Here is a 20,468-nt window from a genome sequence, read left to right as displayed (position 1 = left end):
CCATCGAATACAATAGTATTCCCTAGCATCCTTTACGTAGTCCGCCAAGAACTAATAAATGGATCTGGCGCACCACTTATCAGGACACAACTGCGACATGCATATGGCCAGTTCCACTAGTGCCAACCGCTGACTCCAGGGTCTCTGGCACCAACGGCTGGCTCCAGGGCACTACCTTCCGAAGCAGGAGAATTTAATGTATCCCTTACGTAGCTCGCCAAGAACCAACTAGTGGATCCGGCGCACTACTTATCGGAACACAACTGCAACATGCATATGGCCAGTTCCACTAGTGCCAATGGTTGGCTCTAGGGCACTACCTTCCGAAGCAGGTGAACCTAATGTATCTGGAATTGGCCACTTACAATCATCAATGAGTGAATCCTGTTGTGACCTCCCAGACCGCGTGCAAACCGTAAATTCCCCCAAATAGATCCCGAATGTCCACTTCAACGCGCGCGTGTCTCAAACCTATGTTGTCTCTTTCTTATATATATATTTTTTTTATTTAAATTTTCATATATAAAGAAAAAATCTTATCATCATCATCAAGATCGTGATGACAACTGTTACACATTACATAGTGACATAGGACATCTACACATATTTCACGTTACACAGTTTGTTTAACATAAATGACGCACTTACGTTTGAAATCAAATAAGTTCCTCGCATTCTTAATTTCTCCGGGTAATCTGTTGTACCGTTGAATTCCTTTGAAGAACAAAGAGTTTCTGGCACTTTGTGACTGCAAGTTGGGCACCCTCGGCTCATTAGCCCTACGTGTGCAGTGCTGGTGAACGTCGTATCCCCGAATTATGCTCTCCCCCAGATACCCAGGCAACAGGCCTTTTAACATTTTAAAAATAAAGATCATGGTCTGGTATACAATCCTCTGCTCTACCGACATCCATTGAAGAATATCTAGCATAACAGTGGCCGGCGTACGTCGACCGCACCCTAGTACTAACCTCATGATGCGATTTTGCAACCTTTGAAGCCTTTTAATTTGCACCTTATTGCCAAGAAATAGAATGGACGAGCAAAAGTCAAAGTGCGGCGATACCAATGATTTGTAGAGGTGAACTTTCCCAAAGAAGTCGAGATCCTTCGCCAATCTACTTATTACTCCACACTTCTTAGCCACTTTAGCGATGACCCAGTCAATGTGAGCGAGGAACTTTAACCTGTCATCTAGGATTACCCCTAAGTATTTAGCCTGTCTAACTCTTTCGATTCGTTCCGAATTTATCACAATAGATGGAGGTTCGTCCAATACACCCGCAGACATCACCATGTAACAAGTCTTGTTAATATTTAATGCCAGCTTTTTGTGCTTCAGCCATCCATCCAAAGCGTTTAAATCGATATTAATCAGAGACTCTGCTTGCTTGATATCTTTGTGCGAGAAAAACAGAACAGTATCGTCAGCAAAAAGATTGATCTCACAAGCCTTCAAAACCTGTTTCATGTCATTGATATACATGATAAACAAAATTGGTCCAAGAACACTACCTTGTGGAACACCAAGGGTGTTTTCTATAGGCTCTGATACAGAGTTACCAAATAAAGTTCTCTGAGTTCTGTCTTTTAAATAACTTTCGAACCAACTGAGCTCCCTCCCCACAATACCAAAACGCCTTAAGGTAGAAAGCAATAATGGCCTAGATATTGTTTCAAATGCCCGTTTTAGATCCAAGAAAACAGCAACTATCGATTCTCTCCGATCCATCACCACCCTCCACCTCGCCAGTACAAGATTCAGAGCAGTCTCACAAGAGTGCCCTTGCCGATATCCTGATTGCTCTCGGATCAACAGCTCGCTTCCATTCAGAAACTGAACCAATTGCTCCTTAACTACTGTCTCCAGCACCTTTTCGAGCACATGCAACATGTTGATAGGACGAAAATCCTCCGCATTGGCAGCTCCGCTCACCTTAGGAATAGGTATTATCAATGATTCCTTCCATGTTTTTGGGAAAATTCCACTCTCTAGCGATTCATTTATCACTATCAAAAGGTCATCTCCTATCACATGAAAGCAATCCTGTATGGTTGTTGAACTCACGTTCCCTATACCTGTGGTTTTTCTCAGGTTGAAACAAATAATCTTTAGCTGACTAACAGTTATTTTTTGGAATCTGAAATGGTTTCGTGGAGATTCTCTATGCGACAAGTAATAAGGCTCATTAACATCATCAATGTTTTGATTTATATCCAAAACACTGTTGACAAAAAACGAGTTAAACCTGTTACAGATGATGGAGTCTTCAGATTCGATCAAACCGTCAAATTTAACAATAGAAACATGTGCTTCATCTGGCCTTAACATGCTTTTTAGCTTCTTCTTCTTCTTGTTTGGCACAACAACCGCTGTCGGTCAAGGCCTGCTTGAACCCACTAGTGAAGTGAGCTTGGCTTTCAGTGACTTATTGTTACCATAGCAGGATAGTCAGTCCTACGTACGGGGGCACGGTCTATTCGGGGCTTGAACCCATGACGGGCGTGTTGTTAAGTCGTACGAGTTGACGACTGTACCACCAGACCGGCCCCGGGACCGGGCTTTTTAGCACTTTCCACAATTCTCTGCTATCTCCCTTGTGCTTATTTATCTCACTGCTATAGTAATTTTTGCGTGAGTTTTTAAGATTTCTACTGTATAAATTTCTGAGTGTAGTATACTCAGTCCAATCATAATCTGTGTTAGTTCTAATAAATTGTTTGTACGCTTTGTCTCTTTTCCGTTTAATACGTGCAAGATCCAAAGTATACCACCTACTAGTTTCTCTTGAAACAATTGTCTTTTCTTCCACCAAGGTGTTCATTGCATTTTTCAACGTGTTCCATAACAAGTCAGCTGCTTCATCCAAGTTGGACGCGACATAATGTAAGCCTTGTGACACATTTTTGCAAAGAGCAAGTTTCGAGTACCTATTCCAGCATTAAACTTTACGTTGGACCGTTTTACAACGCTCATCATTTATGGTCAAAACAAGTGTTTCAAGCGTTACGCAGTTACGGGAGCACGTCCACTAGCGGATGAGAACGAAAAGAGAAGAGAACGCGTGGTGGGAACGACGGCTTTTTATAATCTTTTTAACGGGAAATAGTTTAGTCTGGCTAAGTTGGTAACTATTGCTCGAATTAGGGTGCTCGAATAAGGTTGCTCGAATTAGGGTGCTTGAATTAGGGCGTTCGAATTAGAGTGCCCGATATTTTGAATTGACGGTTGACGTCAGCTCCGGACTGTGGTGAGGCTATAACGTGGTCGCCACAGGGGGATATAAAGGGAGAATAAGTGCGTATTGCACAACTGTGTAAGGTTCATGGGCCACGAATCCCTCACAACAAAAGCCCTCGCGGGACAGCTTGTCGGGAGAGGGGTTTTTATATATAATATAATAAAGAATCCGCTGTTCTATAGATATAGTCTATAGATAAACATCGTGTAAAAGTAAAAATCAGCCCTCTACGTTACATAGAAGGAGCGTTCTTGTTCTTCTTCTTTGGCTCAACAACCGATGCCGGTCAAGGCCTGCCAACACACTTGTGGGGTTGGCTTTCAGTGACTTATTGCTTTCCCCCCATAGCAGGATAGTCAGTCCTACGTATGGCGGCACGGTCTATTTGGGGCTTGAACCCATGACGGGCATGTTGTTAAGTCGTACGAGTTGACGACTGTACCATTAGACCGGCTTGAGAAGGAGCGTTATATTCCTTTAAATATTCCCAAGAGACATTTTTACTGCAGCTTTGTCATCTACGCGACCGAGCAGTGAACATTAATTAAATTTAAAAAAATTAAAATGCGATGAAAAAAGTTAATTGTTTTAAGTTGAATGGATATCTAGAGATTAAATTTTTAAATCATAAGTAAAAAACAGGTTTATTTTCTTTCGTTTTTGATTTATGAAAAATAATCTGAAAATTGGTAGTTCTAAAACACCTGTTGGATTTGGATTAACATTAATATTTCGAATATGAATTCAAATAGGAAAACACGTAGGAATTAGAAGGAACTAAACCATAGGATCCCGCAGCGCAAAGCGACGGAAGAAATCATGCCGTTCGGAGAATTTTATAATGCCATCTTTGTCCCTCCAACGGCAAATTTGTCAAGCAGCTCGTCGAGCTACCCGTCCCTGGCTCCGCCTCGTACCCCTCGCCTGAGCGCGCTGTCGAAGGTTTGAATGTGTTGGTGCGTCAGACGGCCAATCGCTGTCAGCCGTCGTCCGTGCTTTTTCCCTCCATAGCGCTATCTCTTTCTCGCGTGTGGACAATGCTCATGAGTTGCTGTGGCGCTTAAAAAACCGTTTACACACATTGCTGCGATGCATTTGAATTTTCACAAATCAAACAAAAAAAGCGCAATAAGTTCAATTGCTGCAATGTAAAAATGACTAAGGAATCGCTAGCTAACGCTGGAGGGTTTGCTGTGAAACGCGCTGAATCCTAATTCCCATTAACACGTTCATCCCGGCGCTGATTTTCATCAACTTTCCTTTCCACCAGCACCTAGAACGCAGGCTGGAAAGTTCACTGGCAGGCAGTGGGGCCTGCCATCGATCTGAACGTGTTAAGCATTAAGCATAACTTTGTTACACTAAGCTTTTGCTTTCGTATGTTGTAGATTACACAGATATGCTGAGCCGTCTGCGCAAGGGTATGAGCGTGCGTGTGTGTGCAAAACTGTCGCCAAATGTGTTTTTTTCCGAAATGTTATGATCCATCGGTCAAAGAAAGGAAGGTGTTCATGAAAGGCGGAAACACGAATTGAGGCCCCTGTCAATGGTAACTGATGACAGGGAGGAGGGGGTAGTGGCACTCAGCTGTTGGGAGATTGAACAGTATTCTTAAATTGCCGGCGGGAAGGGGGGTGGCCATGGGACCCCTACGATCATCGGTCACAGGCCCTAAAATTGTAGTCGCCATGGGGGGAGGGGAGGTGCAAATGGTTTTCTCCAGCCACGGAGCCCTAAAGACCATCTTTCCGGGGGCCCTTGTCACTAATAATCTGTCCACTTGTAGACATACGGCATACTACAGACTAGAGATCTTCGGCGACCGCCTAGTCCGCCTATCGTTAGGTCTGCCGCTGGTTCATGGCCGTGTTTTTTTTATCGTGGAGGTGCATCCTTCCCCCTGCCTGCAGCGTATGCATCGAGCAGGAGACAGTGTGGCAGTATGCAAGTTGCACGCTGGATAGGAGCGGTCCCGCGGCACCGCCATCATTCCGCACATCTGCATGCCCGTCGTGGGTTCTAACCGCGTATGAACCGTCCGCCGTAGCAAGGGGTGACTATCCGGCTACGCGGTACTCAAGTCCTGAAAAGGCCGGCATGATCGCGTAGGCCATTACACCAATAATAATAATAATTATAATAATAATAAGAAGAAGAACTTAGCATAGCAGTCCACTCTCGGGGAAGGTTTTTGTTTTGACTTTGGTGCTGCCGGGTCTACCACTGTGGCGCGACAAATGCACGGAATGCACTTGACCAAAACATGAACAACCGATCTGAACCCATTCCAAGGCAATGCCGGTCAATCGGCGTCATGATACCGACTCTAAGCCAACAAGCCACCAGATTCTGGACGGACATGTGCAGCACCATACGCGCACCATAATAAACAAATCCAGAATCCTCTTTTGTATGGATTCAATTCAAAATGTTGTTTCCACTTGGGTCCGCTAGCTGAATTAGAAATAAATGTGCAATATATCACACGCACGTTTGCTTAGATCGTGTGTCTTTTTAATACCCCCAACAGCAGAGCCGATCGCAAAGATGCCAATGCCAATGGTTGTGTTGTCTCTCAGGTAGCGAGATCGAAAAACCATGGACTTTGTATCCGCAGCGGATGAAAATGTACGCATCAGAATCAAATAGTTTTGGGGTTTCCAAACGCACGCACACACACAAACACGCGCGCGCAAACTCACACACAAACATTCACGCGCAAACTCACACACACACACACACACACACACACACACACACACACACACACACACACACACACACACACACACACACACACACTCGCGCGCGCGCACGCGATAAGGCACCTACGAATGCGCGCACGCGAGAACGCACCTACGAAAGCGCGCACGCAAGCACGTACCCCCCTCCCCTTCCGCTAACATCAGCTATCATATAGCGCATCCTCATCCCTAGTGCCGGACGGGGTGGGGGATCGCGACATGATAGAAAGAACGGTCACTTTCCCCGCGCTGTGTGCGTGTGTGTGTCGAGACCCGAAAACTCGAGACAAATTTCGGCACATTAGAAAAAAAAATTATTGCCACTATACATCGTGCTACATGATGCTTAGACGGTCGCTGAAGCATCAAACATGTTCAAATTAAAAAATATTAGATTGGTGTTAGACGTTCTCCTACGCTTGTTTTAAATAGGCTTCGTCACCCTCGATTGGCACGGGCATCGAATGGTCTCATCAGCAGCGGCACGAAATAAAATAAACCATCAATACACCGATAACACTTTGAATCCCAATCCAGCTTCTCCCACAGCGCCTCAAGGTCATACACAAATTAATAAATGCTAACACCCACCAATAACAACAATGCACAACCGCAATGCACATATGAAATGAACGCATACACCACAACAACCAATCAGCTGGAGGCGGGAAGGCACGGGCAGAAGCGCAAGTAAGGCAGGGTGAGGGAGGGAGAAGAAGCGGACGAAAAAATGAGCGCCAATACTTTTAAATTTTTGACCGTTTTTTTGCTCCGCCGCCATAAATAGTTCGTCCATTTCGCCAACAGATGGCGCTAAACTTGCTCGACCCAGCGCAGGAATCGCTGAAGTCCAGCGCGGGAGACCAGGCCAAATCTGCGCTGGCCAGCGCAGATTTTGGTACATTTCCTGCGCTGGAAACTGCTCGAATTTTCGCAGCGGGGCGCTGGCCAGCGCAGATTTTGGTACATTTCCTGCGCTGGAAACTGCTCGAATTTGCGCAGCGGGGAAATTATTGATTTGTGTGTGATCAAGTGTGTTGAAAGCGCCAAGATTTGGTGTGTTCATAAATAAGACTTTCTTCTATCGATGGACTCTGCCGTCGAGCTTATTTTATATTCATAGCTTTGGTATTTGATAAAAAAATCAAATTTTGTGTGACGTTATTTTATAAAAAATCGATATTATTTAAGTATAAAATGGCTTCATGACCTACTATAACGATAGGAAACATCATTTCCGATCGAATCTAGAAGAAAGTTACGAAAAAGCCGCATCACAGTTAATTTTAAAGGACTTTTTCTAAATTCCCTTAAACTGGTGCAGTTTAAGGGAAGTTTAAGGCTCCAGTTTAAGGGGATTTGCTCGAATTTCCGATTATTCGTGCTCGAAAATGTAAATTCCCAATTGACATTTTCGGGCACGAATTATCGGGAATTCGAGCAATTCCCTTAAACTGGAGCCTTAAACTATACCAGTTTAAGGGAATTTAGAAAAAGTCCTATAAAATCAACTGTGATGCGGCTTTTTCGTTGGTTTCTTCTAGATTCGCTCGGAAATTGTGTTTTTTATCGTTATATTTAGTCATGTACCTATTTTATACTTAAATAATACCATTTTTTTATAGAATAACGTCCCCAAAAATCAGCTTTTGTTTTTCATCAAAAACCATAGCTATGAATGAAAACTGAGCTCGACGGCATCGCCCATCGATAGAAAAACGTCTAATTGACGAACTCACCAAGTCTTGGCGCTTTCAACACACTTTATCACACACAAATTCACAATTTGAAGCGTATCAAGTACTAATCGAGCAGAAATGGGAAAACCATTTCGAGCAAATGTCACTTGGGTTGGGTTCATAGCAACACCTTCATTAATTTTCTTCAACGTGAATATCTCTCTAAGCAGACGGTCCCTTGAAGATTCACCTTAGAGAGATTTCACTGTACTCTAACATTTTATAATGTAATAATTTTTTTTCTGTGCAAAAATAAATAAATAAATAAATAAATAAATCGCTTTCTCCTGGCCCGCACCACACGATCATTTACAAAATTTGGCCATTAACCTTAAAAGGTTGACGACTGCTGCTTTAAAGTGATGCATATTTAAAGTGATCAACTGAAAAGCATAACCAGTACAGGTTATCTTGAACCTGCGGTCTGCGTTTTTCTCCTTTGGCAGGTTCGTTCAGTTACGGAACTATTCCCATCACTTTCGGATCCCATCACTAATTTATGCACATGAATTGGTAGACAATCATTCATCTCGGAAATAATGCGTCCAATTGCCGACCACTTGCTTTTTCTGTATGTTATTGTGCGCCAAATGTTTTTCTTTTTTTTTAATTCGGACACTATTGCAGGAAACAAGGTGCAAAACAATAAATTTGTGTTAATGTAAACCTTTTCCAAACGTAAATCGTAAAAGTTTAAACATAACTCGGTTATATTCACGGGAAATGACTTACTTGTACCTATTATTAAGAGTTTCTCATTCGTTTCCTTTTTTTATAGAAATGTACATAAAATGCAGCTAATGGAATAAATATATGGATGTATTTAATTGAATCTTATAGCAACATCAATTTTGTTACGGAGAATAATGGAATATAAATTATTGAAACTTTTAAAAATTGATTGAAATATTAACTGCTCATCTTTCCACAATAAATCAATAATAATCGGGAACCGGAGCGCATGCTACTCGAACGAAATCGGTGTACCGCACATGGCCGTTGCTTGAAACATTTGCTTCGCGAAAAATATTATCAACCTAGTACGATGTTACCAGTCACAGCATGAAATCGACAGAAGAAGGTTGAGATAAGATAAGGGTATCCAGAACCTCTTCCTGGTGATGCTTTACACTTACCTCACGAAACGATAGCCCTTCACCCCAATTCTGAAGAAGGTGACGTAGCTGCCGAGCTGGTATTGTACCTCGACCTGTTTTGTCACCTGCTTTGAACGCCTGTATTACCTCGTCGGGAAGATTTTCCACTCGTGAATGCTGATGCATGACTTCAAGAAAGTCTGCGAAGCTCATACGGCCATTTTTCTTCTTCAGATACTGGGTCAACTCTTGAATGGTGGGAGAAAGTCCCAGCGAGCGCATTATTACCGTCAGCTCATCCAACGTAGTAATGTGTCCCGATCGGGCGAACAAGTAAAAACACTCGCGAAACTCTGTAAATCAAAGAAAACACAAAATAACAGTTTTGTTTTCAATCTATGTTACAGCAAAACACCATGTTGTTTTTTTAGATCCTATATTTCACAAAACTGGACACGTACCATCAATATCTTGTTCCTTGAAATAACGGGCCTGGAAAATGATTAAGCAAAAGATTTCTGTATCTTTTAGAGGATTAAATGAAATTAACTCGAAATAGAAATATACAAACCATTGTAGAAGAAGTACGGTTGTTAACAAATATGGAAAGTATCGTTTTGAAAGCCTACAATTAACTTGTTGATTCTCCTCGTTTAGCTTTTCTGAACTACGAATCAACCAGGGCTGTTTCACCTTTTTTCATCTCCATCGATGTCAAACCGTTTTGTCCGATTTCTTGCGCACGATTACGATCACACTGTGCATAAAGTACACGGAGGTTCCTTTATTATTTTTTTATGCAAATTGAAGCTTCTTGAGCTTTCAGTATTTTTCATACATACATATACTAATGAAAAAAAAATTACTAATGAAGTAAAATTAATGAAAAATATTTTCGTTTACCAACTGTTACATAAAACAAATGGTCGAACAAATAACCACGGAAACGACGCCGCTTGGTGAGTAGCTGTCAAAACATTGTGCTGTGTGTACAAGCCTTGCTAATTATTTTTCTATGCGTTCTGCTTTGGTAAAAAGGTTTCGGGAAAGTAGCTCGATTTAAGATCAAAACAAATTATCTACCTATATCATCATTCAGTGAGCAGCATCGGAATGTTGTCCAGGAAGAGTAAGGATAAGTCTATTAAAGAAGGTGTGGTAGGTAAATACGTGAAAAAAGATACCCCTCCGGAAATTCCAAGTGAGTATAGTGGTGCTAAATAAAGAAACGTGTCTTTAATATCGAAACGTACCAAGTACACATCGTTTCTTATTGCATGCTAGTAGCAGGAAAAAATCAATGATCTAATACAGGTTTGCAACGTTTATTTGTAGCCGTCAACGTTTGGACTACAGAGCAAAACAAGAGCAAGCTAGCTAAAGCTAGGCGCACCTCTCAACAAGTCGTCTCTAATCCCGGCCAACCACCTGGACTGCCGCTGACTGCTAATAGTAGTAATATTCAGAATCTGCAAAAATTTGGCAATTCCAAGGTATTGACAAAAGTAGGAGGTCTGGGTCACGAGGGAAAGTATACTCCTAGCAATAATGTTCCGAACTTAGCTCACAAGTTTGTCAGTATAAGTCCAAACACTGAACCTAGTGGACTCAATTTGATGAACGGAAATGCAATACAACTTCCCTTAATTCTGGTTAAAACCCCGACCTCAAACATGGGCATTTCTGTTCCGATGAACGATGTGAGAAACAACAATAGCCACGGAAACTATGTGGACATCGATACGATTGATCAGATTCTGATGCAGCAAAGTGAAGCGAACCAGTACCGATTGCAAAAACAGCAGCAGCAGCAGCAAATGTTTCTACAAGAAGAGCACGATCAAAAACAATTACAACAGCAGCACCTACAACGCCAAGCGTCACAGCAGCACCAAAAGGATCAACGTCAAGAGCAACAGCGCCAGGAACATTTGGAAATCCTCGAACTTCCGGAGCAGCAAGATCAACAGCAGCAACTTCAAAATCAAGATCAACAGCAGGACCATAACGCTTTAAACGGCCAACGATATGGTACCAATTTTGAAAGGCAGCTGTCTTACAACCAACATCACGCCAACAATCATAGAAATGGTTTTGACAATTTCGGGCATTTGTTGCGAAATGGTAGCCCTATAGCAGCATCCGGTACGTCAGGAAACAGCTTGACTAACGAGCAAACCTTGTTTATACGTCACTATTCTACCCGGCAACCGCCTCAGCACTCGTCTTCATCGCAACAACCGCAAAGTCAGCACCAATCAGAAACAGCACAACAGGATCATTTGTACCCTATTTACGAAAACCAATCCCGATTGATTGGTCGCCCCGAATCGCCAATTTACAGTAACACAAACTCCGGCACGCTTTATCAGAACTATAGTAGTAACAATTCTTCGCACCAATCGTTATACTCGAATGTTTGTGTTACTGGCCAAGCTACGGGAGAGCCTGGAAGCAGTGACGGCCCTGGGCTCACACAATCACAAGCATTGCAAGCTTCCTCTCTTCAGGCCCAAACGCAACCGCTTTACTCCAATATGATAGTAGGCAGTGGCAAACCTAATGGTGTTACGTATGGAGAAGTTATTTTACGCACCGCTCGCATCGGCCCGACTGGTGTTGCTGGCAGTTCGGTTGCAGCACAGCGTGGAATTACTCAGGGTCCCGCTGGCCAGCAACCTGAAGGAGACAGTAGCGAAGATGAATTAATGCTGCCACCTGGCTGGTCAGTGGATTACACGTTAAGAGGAAGAAAATATTATATTGATCATAACACCAAAACGACCCACTGGGCACATCCGCTTGATCGAAAGGCTCTACCGACAGGCTGGCAGCGGATAGAGGCGGCTCGATATGGAACCATTTTCAAGTAAGTAAACTCTCCGTTGGGATAGCTTTTATGCCACTGAGTGAAGGTATAACATAAAGGTAAAGATACCATTCTCTAGGTTCTACATAAATATTGTAGCTATGTGTTTAGGAACTATTTGAATTTGTTTATCTTGTTGCTATCCAACGGTTCGCCAATCACTTGGTCCTTAATTATTTAATTGAATTTATCCAATTCAACGTTCCAATTGTTTCTCTTCACTAGCTATATTACTGCGGAACAAACTTTGCCTTACCTGACCTCCTGCTTTTTACCACATGGGCCACCGGTGGAAATTCCGCGTCCGATTGTGTCCCATTTCTCTCGTCACAGTGCCCTTGTTCCGGCAAACCCTTACAACACAGAAAAAGTCCCTGAGTGGCTGTTTCTCTATGCAAAATGTAAGTCCTGTGTAGTGCAGTATATTCCTTTTGATGGTATCATTAAACCTTTTTTAATGAATTTTAGCCTCCTCGGAGAAAGATCACATTATCAAATGGGACATGTTTCAGCTACAGCAACTAGAAGATTTCCTTGGCATAATGAAAAAGTTGTATCGACAAGAATGCAACATTATCGTTGCCAAATACGAAGTGATCAGGTAGGTAGAGAGGTACACCTTCAAGTAAGTGATTCGTAATTCGCATTGTCTTTCATTGCAGGATACAGATACACTCACGAATGCAGGAGCTCCGAAGGATTTAATGGGGCTGGATGGAACTTCTGTACCAGTGCTTTAAAATTGTGATATCAACCAGTTCCTTCATTTAAAATTTGCATGAGCAATGAGGCATATTCATCATGATAATTTAAAACATCACTCAAATATTAGGTGTAAAAGGCTTGTGAATGTTCCTCTGTGCCTTGAGTTGACATATTTATCCGACGGGGTATCAGCATTCTGTATTATTATACATATATATATATATATATATATATATATATATATATATATATATATATATATATATATATATATATATATATATATATATATATATATATATATATATATATATATATATATATATATATATATATATATATATATATATATATATATATAATATTGAAGATAGCAACAAGAAACCGATTACATATCCTTCATATTTCGCTACAATTTTATAAAGTTTTTTATTTTATTTTACGAATAAAGTACTCTTTCCATACAATTCCTGGGTTTTCCTTAGCTTTCTACATTAGACGTGGACGTACCATCGGCAGAGCGAATTACGTGATGATCCTTCAGCTCGTATTCGTCCGTTTTCGTTAGCCCGCTTAACTTGACCACTTTTGCGTTTGGCAGATTTAACTGCTTTGCGAAACGAATAGCCTGTGGTAATTGCGCTTCCTCGTCGGTTTTGTAACCATAGAATTTGGCCCAATCGTTACGCCCGGTATAGATCATGTAGCAAACACCTCCGAACGCATTCCAAGCTACTACAGCGTAGAACAAGCTCAAGCGACTCTTCCAAAGATGTGCCCGGTCCAGTGCTATTGGATTTGTTCTGCGTCGTATCCATCTTCTCAACCAGCGTGGCTGTTGAAACAGGGTCATTCTTCGGCGATTTCTATTTTGCTGAACAATTTTTTTACCAATTCACAACAATCTGCTGTCATTCGTTTTTGTTGTTGCATAAGTGCAGTGACGGCTATCTGACGTATCTCACACCGTTTCTACACGACACGGTTTCTGGGAAAGTCGCTAGCGAAACTGCATTGTTTTCTTTATCAAATTTCTTTAGCGCCTTTCGCAAAAGAGGTGTCGCGTATAAACGGTGTCACGGAAATTTGCGGATAGAGCTGACACAAGGCAAAAATCAACTACAGAGAGTGACGAGCTTGGATTTAATAATGAAAATAGTACTATCTTTATTGGTTATCGCATTGCTGGGCAGGCAATATGCACTAGCCGATCATGGAGTGGAAGAGTTCGATGATACCGCACGATATGCAATCGAAGGTAGGGTGTATCCGCCCGAATTGTACGGAGGAGATCCGGATCTTGCCTGGCAGCTTGATACACAAATATCCATCAACGGTGGTGAATACAAGGGATTTCTTCGTGAAGACGGCAGCTTTCTGATTAGCTCAGTGCCATCAGGTAGCTATGTGGTCGAGATCGTAAACCCCGACTATTTCTACGAACCCGTGAGGGTAGAAATCAACCCAAAAGGAAAGTTTCGGGCTCGTAAACTGAATTACGTTCAGCCATCTCAAGTGCTGCAGCTGCCCTATCCCTTGAAGTTGAAGGCGCTTACTCGATTCCGGTACTTCCAGCAACGGGAGCAATGGAAGATAACTGATTTTCTGTTTAATCCGATGGTGTTAATGATGATTCTACCTCTGGGTATCATGCTCATTCTGCCGAAAATCATGAGCGATCCAGAGACGAAGAAGGAAATGGAAAATTTGAACTTATCGAAGGTAAGTTGAGCTTTTATTTAACCTATGTTCTAGATGCCCGGCTAAATACGTTACACGAATAAAAATACAAACACAAACCTTTCTTTTAGATGACGAATGATTTGCCTGAATTCAGTGAAATGCTAACGTCCTACTTCACGAGCGGTTCTGCGGCAGCCGCTGCAGCCAAAGCGGGAAAAGACAAAGACAAAACTAAACCAAAGCAAAGCAAAAAGAAAAATTAATAATCCATGTATCGAGCAAGCTAATGTCAATGCTCGTTGCTACAAATAAATTCGATACATTTATAAATAGTGTAATTTAATTATATATTCATTATACTTTGTTCCTATGTAAATACCATCAACCATTTAATATTACAATAACATTACTATTAAGATTAACTGCTCATAAATAGCCAGCAATCCGAATGACACAATAGAGAAAAAAAACCAAATAAGGATTGTGATATGCGTTCTTCTTTGCACGTATTAATATTCTGCAGAATCAATCGATTTTATTTCGTAACTATTTCGATACAAATGAATAGCTATGTCGATATTATCCTTGAAACATGTTAAATGTTAACGATTAGCACCCTGCTGATCTAACTTGGAGAATTACATTGCAAATATACCGTAATATGCAGGTGATTTGGCAGCTTCACCATTTTCGTGGGCGAGTTTTCTACTCATTACGATATAACACGATAGGCCAGTGGTGGATAAGCACTACACAAACTAAGCGATCGCAAGGTGCCCCGGAAAGGAGAACCCACCCCCCGCTCTCAAGTAAATTTGCTTATCAATCCTTCTCTAGCTTAGAATTCCTTATACATCTTCTCAGATAGGCCTACATTCTTGTGACCGCGTAGGACTTCCACTCCTGCTAATCCGCCACTGGCGATAGGTACGACTAAACTAAATGTGTAGCTAAAAAATGCTCAACCTATAATAGATTATTACGTTGTCAAGGCCTTTACTATTCAAATAGTAATGATAGGGAAGAACAAGGACATGAATAAGAAAAATGCAAGGAATGTACTCTGCCACTATTTTTACGGCCTTTAAATACGATACGCAACAAATATTGAAAATAATTCCTGCACAATATTAAAAAAAAAAAACAATTTTTTTTAGCTATGACTGTTACAAACATTCATTGCAGCAACTGTACGTAATTTGCTGGAAATAAGCCATACTTATTATTGCACCATCCTCGCCACCAACCTTCATCAATCTGAAACGTGAGACAAACGAAAACTGTATTTAATACATTCGACTTTCATTTAGGTCTAGGCCGGGATTTACCATTTCGATGTGCGTTATTTTATCGTCAGGATCAAACGATATTTCGTCATCTGCTGCAGCTTGATAATCGTACAAAGCAATGGCCTGAATTCCGGGATTGTCCGGGGAAAGAATAAACTCTTCAACGTCATCTTGTACCGGTACAGTATCCGTCATTTGTTCTTGATGTGCAGTACTGTCTGGGGCCGGTGCTTCATCGGTTTCTTCAACTGCAATCGGCGTTGCGCTGTAGGATGTACGCGCAACTGGCAACGGTTCTTGCACTGCATGGCCAGATGATTCTTCCGGTTGGTCATCTTTTGTTTTGGCTGTTGGCACCGACGTAGAGTCGGACGAAGGAATAACATCCGGTTGTACAAACTTGGGTGGTGCATCCTGCTTAGGGAGCACAATTGGATCCTTCTGAAAAGATTAGAATATTGATACTTCTCGCATACGAATCGCCGATTTATTTTGGCGGCCTACATGCCTTTATTAACTTACTCTCGTTTTTTCCTTTGTTATGTTCTCCTGAGGATTGTTAAAATTGCTTATTGCACTGCTGACGCCTGCTTCCCTACCCGTGTTTATGGGTCCTTTTCTTTCCGGCTTTTTGGGTTCAGCTGATTCTGCCGCATGATTCTGTCACGCAAAAACGGCATCAGTTAATTATTCCGAAATTCGGCAAAAATGTTAGTACTCTACAACTTACCAAGCGTTTCGCGGCCTCTTCACGATCGCACCGATCCTTTTCTTCGCGCAATCGTTTTTGCTCATCGGCACGCTTCCGAGCCTCTTCCTCCGCGGTAGCAGCAAAATTTTCAAATTTAGCTCGCAAATTTGACGGTTTTGCGGAACCTATATCTGGTTTTACTTTCGTATAGTTAGTTCCAATTTTATCTTGTTCCTGGAACCCAACAGCAGACTTATCCATTCGATCATTTTGCACTCCAAACTTGCCACCGAAACCCTGTGGGAACAATATAAAACTGCCAATTTAATCTACGCAAATGAGTAATGACTAAGCAAACAAAAACAAAAAACATAGGGGCCTTGTCAAAAAATTATATGAAAGTCGATTAAATATGCCGTCACCCAAAACGCCAAGCCTACCACCGCTCGAAGTGTTATAGCAAAGTGCACGAAGCAACGAAGCAATAGTTCATAGTAGTAGTTCGTAGAAGAAATTACTCACAATTTTGTGATCGAGCTGGCTTTCGTGCATTTGTGGTTTCTCTACATGATCCCAACCGAAGGCTGACTTATCCTTTCGATCGGTCTGAACACCAAACTTTCCTCCGAAGCCCTATTGGCCACAACACGATGAAACAAGGAAGCTACCAAAATCAGTAATTGTTTCCTTTGTGTTTGCATTAACATTCCATGACTTACCACTTTGTGATCGATTTGGCTTTCGTGCTTCTGTGGAGCTTCAATATGATCCCACCCAACCGCCGATTTATCTTGACGGTCCTGCTGTACTCCAAACTTCCCCCCGAAGCCGGTCTTGTAATCCTTCTGCGACTCGTGTTTGTCAACTTTCTCTACGTGGTCCCATCCGTGGGCTGACTTATCAACGCGATCCTTCTGCACTCCGAACTTACCGCCGAACCCGGACACGTAATCCTTCTGGGAGGCATGTTTCTCCACTTTCTCGATGTGTTCGTGGCCGACAGCGGATTTGTCCATTCGGTCCTTCTCTACGCCGAACTTTCCACCATACCCGTGCGATGCTTTTGGGCCCTCTTTGCGTTTCTTTTCCGAATCAGCTCGCTCCGTTTCCTCGCGGAGCTGCTGCATATCGATAGCAGCTGCGTTCCGGCCGCTCCCTTCGACTGTTTTAGAGCCCCATCGCTGCTCTTGTTCGCTAACATCGTTCACAAAATCGGGATCTGTCTCCCAGTCGTCATCTTCGCCCTGGTTCACTCCGGTTGTATCAATGTTGCGCCCTGCTGTTGATTTCCACATTATGAAATATTACCACCAAGCACACTTGTTGTCCGAAACTGTAATATTTGCCACTCTAATATTGAATCCAAACCTGTAAATGCACCGAAGCAGGGCGGGGTGATACAATTCATCGTAACGGTGTTATCTTTGCGATGATGCTGACTCACCAATGATTGATATGTATGTCGCTTCAAGTAAGTGTTAGTGTCGCAATCTTGTCTGTTGGCGAATGGATTTAACTGAATATCGTACTTATAGCAACATTTGTAATTTCTTTTAGATAAAAACGCTGAAAACTGTGATATTTTGCCACACAACAAGTAAGATATTCGATCCGGGATGTTTGACACTCGCTGTGCATAAAAAAAAAAGTGGAAAGTCTATTTTGACAGCAGACCTCACGCCCACTTGACTAGCATTGATGGCAATGAATGTACGCAATCAAAACATAAAATATGTAATTTAAGGCTTTTTGAACTCTATATTTATGAAGGAGGATTTCACCTTATTTTGCTCTTTATAAATTAGATACACTTGTTCGTTGAAAGGCGTATACAGTCGCGAATATCATCCTGCATTAGCATGGCAATAGCAGTTAACACAACACACCAACTCGGGCGCGATCATGGGCAACTTGTTCGCTGTATGCAGCATAATCATTCTGTAATCATTCTGTGCGTACATTGCGTTGAATCAAATGTAACCAATCTCAACACACTTGGCGCACAAATGATAAGCAAAATATTTATTTTTTTTCATCTACTTTACCGTTGCACTAAGCTTCCATTTTCGGTACATTGTGTTGCATGAGTAAATTAAATTAGCCAGTATTATTTGTTTAATGGTTTAAGCCTTTTATTAACATTTTTAAATTTTACACGCGTTGCAAAGTTCACACATTCAATCAATATTTCTCATCTCCTGCCATCTTATGTACAAAATCCCATTTAATGTTAATCCTTTCTCTTAAGGTTATCGCGAAGAAAAATTATTCAGTTTTTACCATTTTCGACGGACCAGGTTGAGCATCTATGTAGCTCATGTGACTGGCTACATTACGATTGAATGCGGCCACATTTCCCGAATCCAACGTTTCCCTAGTTTCCACAATCGCGCCCTTTAATGCGGTGATACTGAGCTCATCTTTATCGTTTTTACTGACATTCGATGCGAGATACATGATGGTGGTGAGCTGTTTAATTAGATTGGCAATATGCTCGTTCTTAACGTGTCCCTTGTTATTCTTCTCAAATATCTGGGCCGCCTTTTCACGAGATTGTTCGCGATAATGGCTCGGTGTGATCATTGCAAGCATTTCCGGGTCGTGCGTTAAGCTGCCTACATACTCGCGGAGCTGGTTCAATTGATCCGCAAGATCACGGTTCAGTTTGTCGATAGCAACTATTAGCATGGCGTAGCGTTTCTTAAACTCCTCTGGCAGAGGGTTATCGTACGATTTGTAGATCTGTGCTTCAGATGTAATGTTTTGCAAACGCAGCAGTTTCATCTGCTTGGCGGATAGCGTCTTTTTGGTGCGTACTATCAGCTCCAGATATTTCACAGGATATCCACCAATGTTATCCTTGGGGAAGAACACTTTCCTATCGCTGGTGCATAGCTTATGTCCTATATCGCTACCCAGCAGCGGGTCTCCTGCAGTGGCTTTCGGTTTCGCCGTTGGGGAAGCAAGATAAAACGAAGCGTTTTGATAAGCTAAGCGATAGTCCTTCGTGATACTGTTGAGCTTGATTTTGTCTGTGTTTTCCAGTGAAAACACTTCGTAATCTGGTATGGAGCGCGATCCCAAACCAGACCGATCAAACAAGATCTTGTAGCTTCTGGCCTCCGGTATGTAGGCTTCCACCGTACCATTGTACATCCCATCGTATGGATCACGGAGCTTGGCCGTAACTTTTGTGCCAGTAGGAATTTGCTTTGATATACTGTTAGGCAAACCTTCGATGAATGAAATGTCTCCGAGGCTATTCCCTTGCAGCACTCTTATTTTCTCGCGTTTGCGAGCCAGCTCCAGTCTTTCTTCCATTATGAATGCGGGGGAAAACAGCCGGGGTTTACCGAATGATCCGCGAATTTTACGCCATTCCGCGCGCGTTAGATTGTTTGTTTTCAACTGTGGATAATGCGTACGAATCAGCTGCTCAAAATCACTCGGAGCACTGAAAAGGTTACGATCAATGTCGCTGTAGAAAAATTCGAAGTAGCAGAACCGATGTGCCTTGGGTAGTAGGAGGAAGTTTCGAAACTGGTTACCAAGTTTTTGATACCAACTTGGATTTTCCAAACCGCTCGTGTTCATTAACTTCATTGAGTTGTGTGCCTTCTCTTCCGGGTCGATCTTCCTCTTTCGGCCGCTCTGCTTCAGATGCGCGTACCGCGAAGAATATTTCTTTTTCAAAGACATTCGCGGAATCACTTTGCGGGGCGGAGTAGATAACTCCCTGCGAGGGGTCTTGCTGCTGATTAGGGTTTTCTTTGCTGACCCTGGTGTTTTCTTAGGAGTTGCCTTGACCGACGGAATTTTATCGTTGATGATGTCGTCATCAAAAAAGAGGCGATTCTTTTTTCGAATTCGTGCTGGCATTCCTCTTGCATTCAGAACTTGTATGGGCTGGCTGTTCGTTGTTTTGGGAAATTTGGTTCCAACAGGATGCAAGCCCAGTGCGGCAGGCGTGAATGCGGGTGGCGTTGATCCTTCGCTCTCCATCGGAATTGCACGTAATTTAATCCGATGAGTAAAACAAGTTGGCCAAGAATTTACACAGCCTGGCGCGATTCCTTTGAATGATTGGAAAAGTGTAATTTAACTGTTTTGCTTGCTGGCGTGAGTTTTCGTTACGGCGTTGTTATTCCTACCGCAAATGTCATTCTGGTGTCATCGAAATCGAGTTTTAGCTTGAATCGATTAAAACATATACAGCACTGTGTACACGTATGCGTAGTGCTAGCGAGATGATTATTATGTATTGTATCAAGCAAACAGTTGGCAAAAATTAGGCGCAATTAATTTTAAATTATTATAAATGATTTCTATATTGATGATCGAATAAAGAATAAATCGTTCAACACTGTGCATCTGTAAAATTACAGCAAATGATAGAATCATCATCAACA

At 42.1% G+C, this 20,468-nt stretch overlaps 6 protein-coding genes across 9 annotated transcripts; 2 read left to right on the top strand and 4 right to left on the bottom strand.

Moving 5' to 3' along the window:
- Positions 1-8,526: 8,526 nt before the first annotated feature.
- LOC121589618 (calmodulin) lies at positions 8,527-9,510 on the bottom strand. The gene is made up of 4 exons (XM_041908681.1): positions 9,394-9,510; positions 9,284-9,314; positions 8,862-9,175; positions 8,527-8,762 (listed from the first exon to the last, which is right to left on the bottom strand). Exons 1-4 carry the CDS (start codon positions 9,394-9,396, stop codon positions 8,661-8,663), a joined length of 450 nt encoding a protein of 149 aa, XP_041764615.1. The 5' UTR covers positions 9,397-9,510; the 3' UTR covers positions 8,527-8,660.
- A 179-nt stretch (positions 9,511-9,689) lies between these two features.
- On the top strand, positions 9,690-12,605 carry LOC121589617 (scaffold protein salvador-like). Of its 2 annotated transcripts, XM_041908679.1 has the most exons (6): positions 9,690-9,781; positions 9,861-10,023; positions 10,158-11,691; positions 11,917-12,092; positions 12,160-12,292; positions 12,354-12,605. In XM_041908679.1, the coding sequence occupies exons 2-6, from the start codon at positions 9,936-9,938 to the stop codon at positions 12,394-12,396; spliced, it is 1,974 nt and encodes a 657-aa protein (XP_041764613.1). In that variant the 5' UTR covers positions 9,690-9,781; positions 9,861-9,935; the 3' UTR covers positions 12,397-12,605. The 2 variants fall into 2 exon arrangements, with proteins under 2 accessions (XP_041764613.1, XP_041764612.1); XM_041908678.1 differs by lacking the exon at positions 9,690-9,781 and having other exon boundaries at positions 9,790-10,023.
- Positions 12,606-12,806: 201 nt separating this feature from the next.
- On the bottom strand, positions 12,807-13,338 carry LOC121603483. Its single transcript, XM_041932264.1, has one exon. The coding sequence runs from the start codon at positions 13,247-13,249 to the stop codon at positions 12,878-12,880; it is 372 nt and encodes a 123-aa protein (XP_041788198.1). The 5' UTR covers positions 13,250-13,338; the 3' UTR covers positions 12,807-12,877.
- A 43-nt stretch (positions 13,339-13,381) lies between these two features.
- LOC121603482 (ER membrane protein complex subunit 7 homolog) lies at positions 13,382-14,417 on the top strand. Its single transcript, XM_041932262.1, has 2 exons — positions 13,382-14,118; positions 14,208-14,417. The coding sequence occupies exons 1-2, from the start codon at positions 13,546-13,548 to the stop codon at positions 14,340-14,342; spliced, it is 708 nt and encodes a 235-aa protein (XP_041788196.1). The 5' UTR covers positions 13,382-13,545; the 3' UTR covers positions 14,343-14,417.
- Positions 14,418-14,592: 175 nt separating this feature from the next.
- LOC121603480 (src substrate cortactin) lies at positions 14,593-17,948 on the bottom strand. 3 transcript variants are annotated; one of them, XM_041932258.1, is made up of 7 exons: positions 17,504-17,947; positions 16,779-17,427; positions 16,582-16,692; positions 16,099-16,356; positions 15,891-16,028; positions 15,408-15,806; positions 14,593-15,336 (listed from the first exon to the last, which is right to left on the bottom strand). In XM_041932258.1, exons 2-7 carry the CDS (start codon positions 17,352-17,354, stop codon positions 15,256-15,258), a joined length of 1,563 nt encoding a protein of 520 aa, XP_041788192.1. In that variant the 5' UTR covers positions 17,355-17,427; positions 17,504-17,947; the 3' UTR covers positions 14,593-15,255. The 3 variants fall into 3 exon arrangements, with proteins under 3 accessions (XP_041788192.1, XP_041788191.1, XP_041788193.1); XM_041932257.1 differs by having other exon boundaries at positions 15,408-15,809; positions 17,504-17,944; XM_041932259.1 differs by lacking the exon at positions 16,582-16,692 and having other exon boundaries at positions 15,408-15,809; positions 17,504-17,948.
- Positions 17,949-18,172: 224 nt separating this feature from the next.
- On the bottom strand, positions 18,173-20,235 carry LOC121603477 (protein lin-9 homolog). The gene has a single exon (XM_041932253.1). It carries the CDS (start codon positions 20,059-20,061, stop codon positions 18,325-18,327), a length of 1,737 nt encoding a protein of 578 aa, XP_041788187.1. The 5' UTR covers positions 20,062-20,235; the 3' UTR covers positions 18,173-18,324.
- Positions 20,236-20,468: the final 233 nt, after the last annotated feature.

The sequence above is a fragment of the Anopheles merus genome, chromosome 2R (genome assembly GCF_017562075.2).
Source record: "Anopheles merus strain MAF chromosome 2R, AmerM5.1, whole genome shotgun sequence".
Lineage (NCBI taxonomy): Eukaryota > Metazoa > Arthropoda > Insecta > Diptera > Culicidae > Anopheles > Anopheles merus.
The sequence above is the reverse complement of the archived record's forward strand: the minus strand, read 5'-3'. Positions and strand labels throughout refer to the sequence as shown.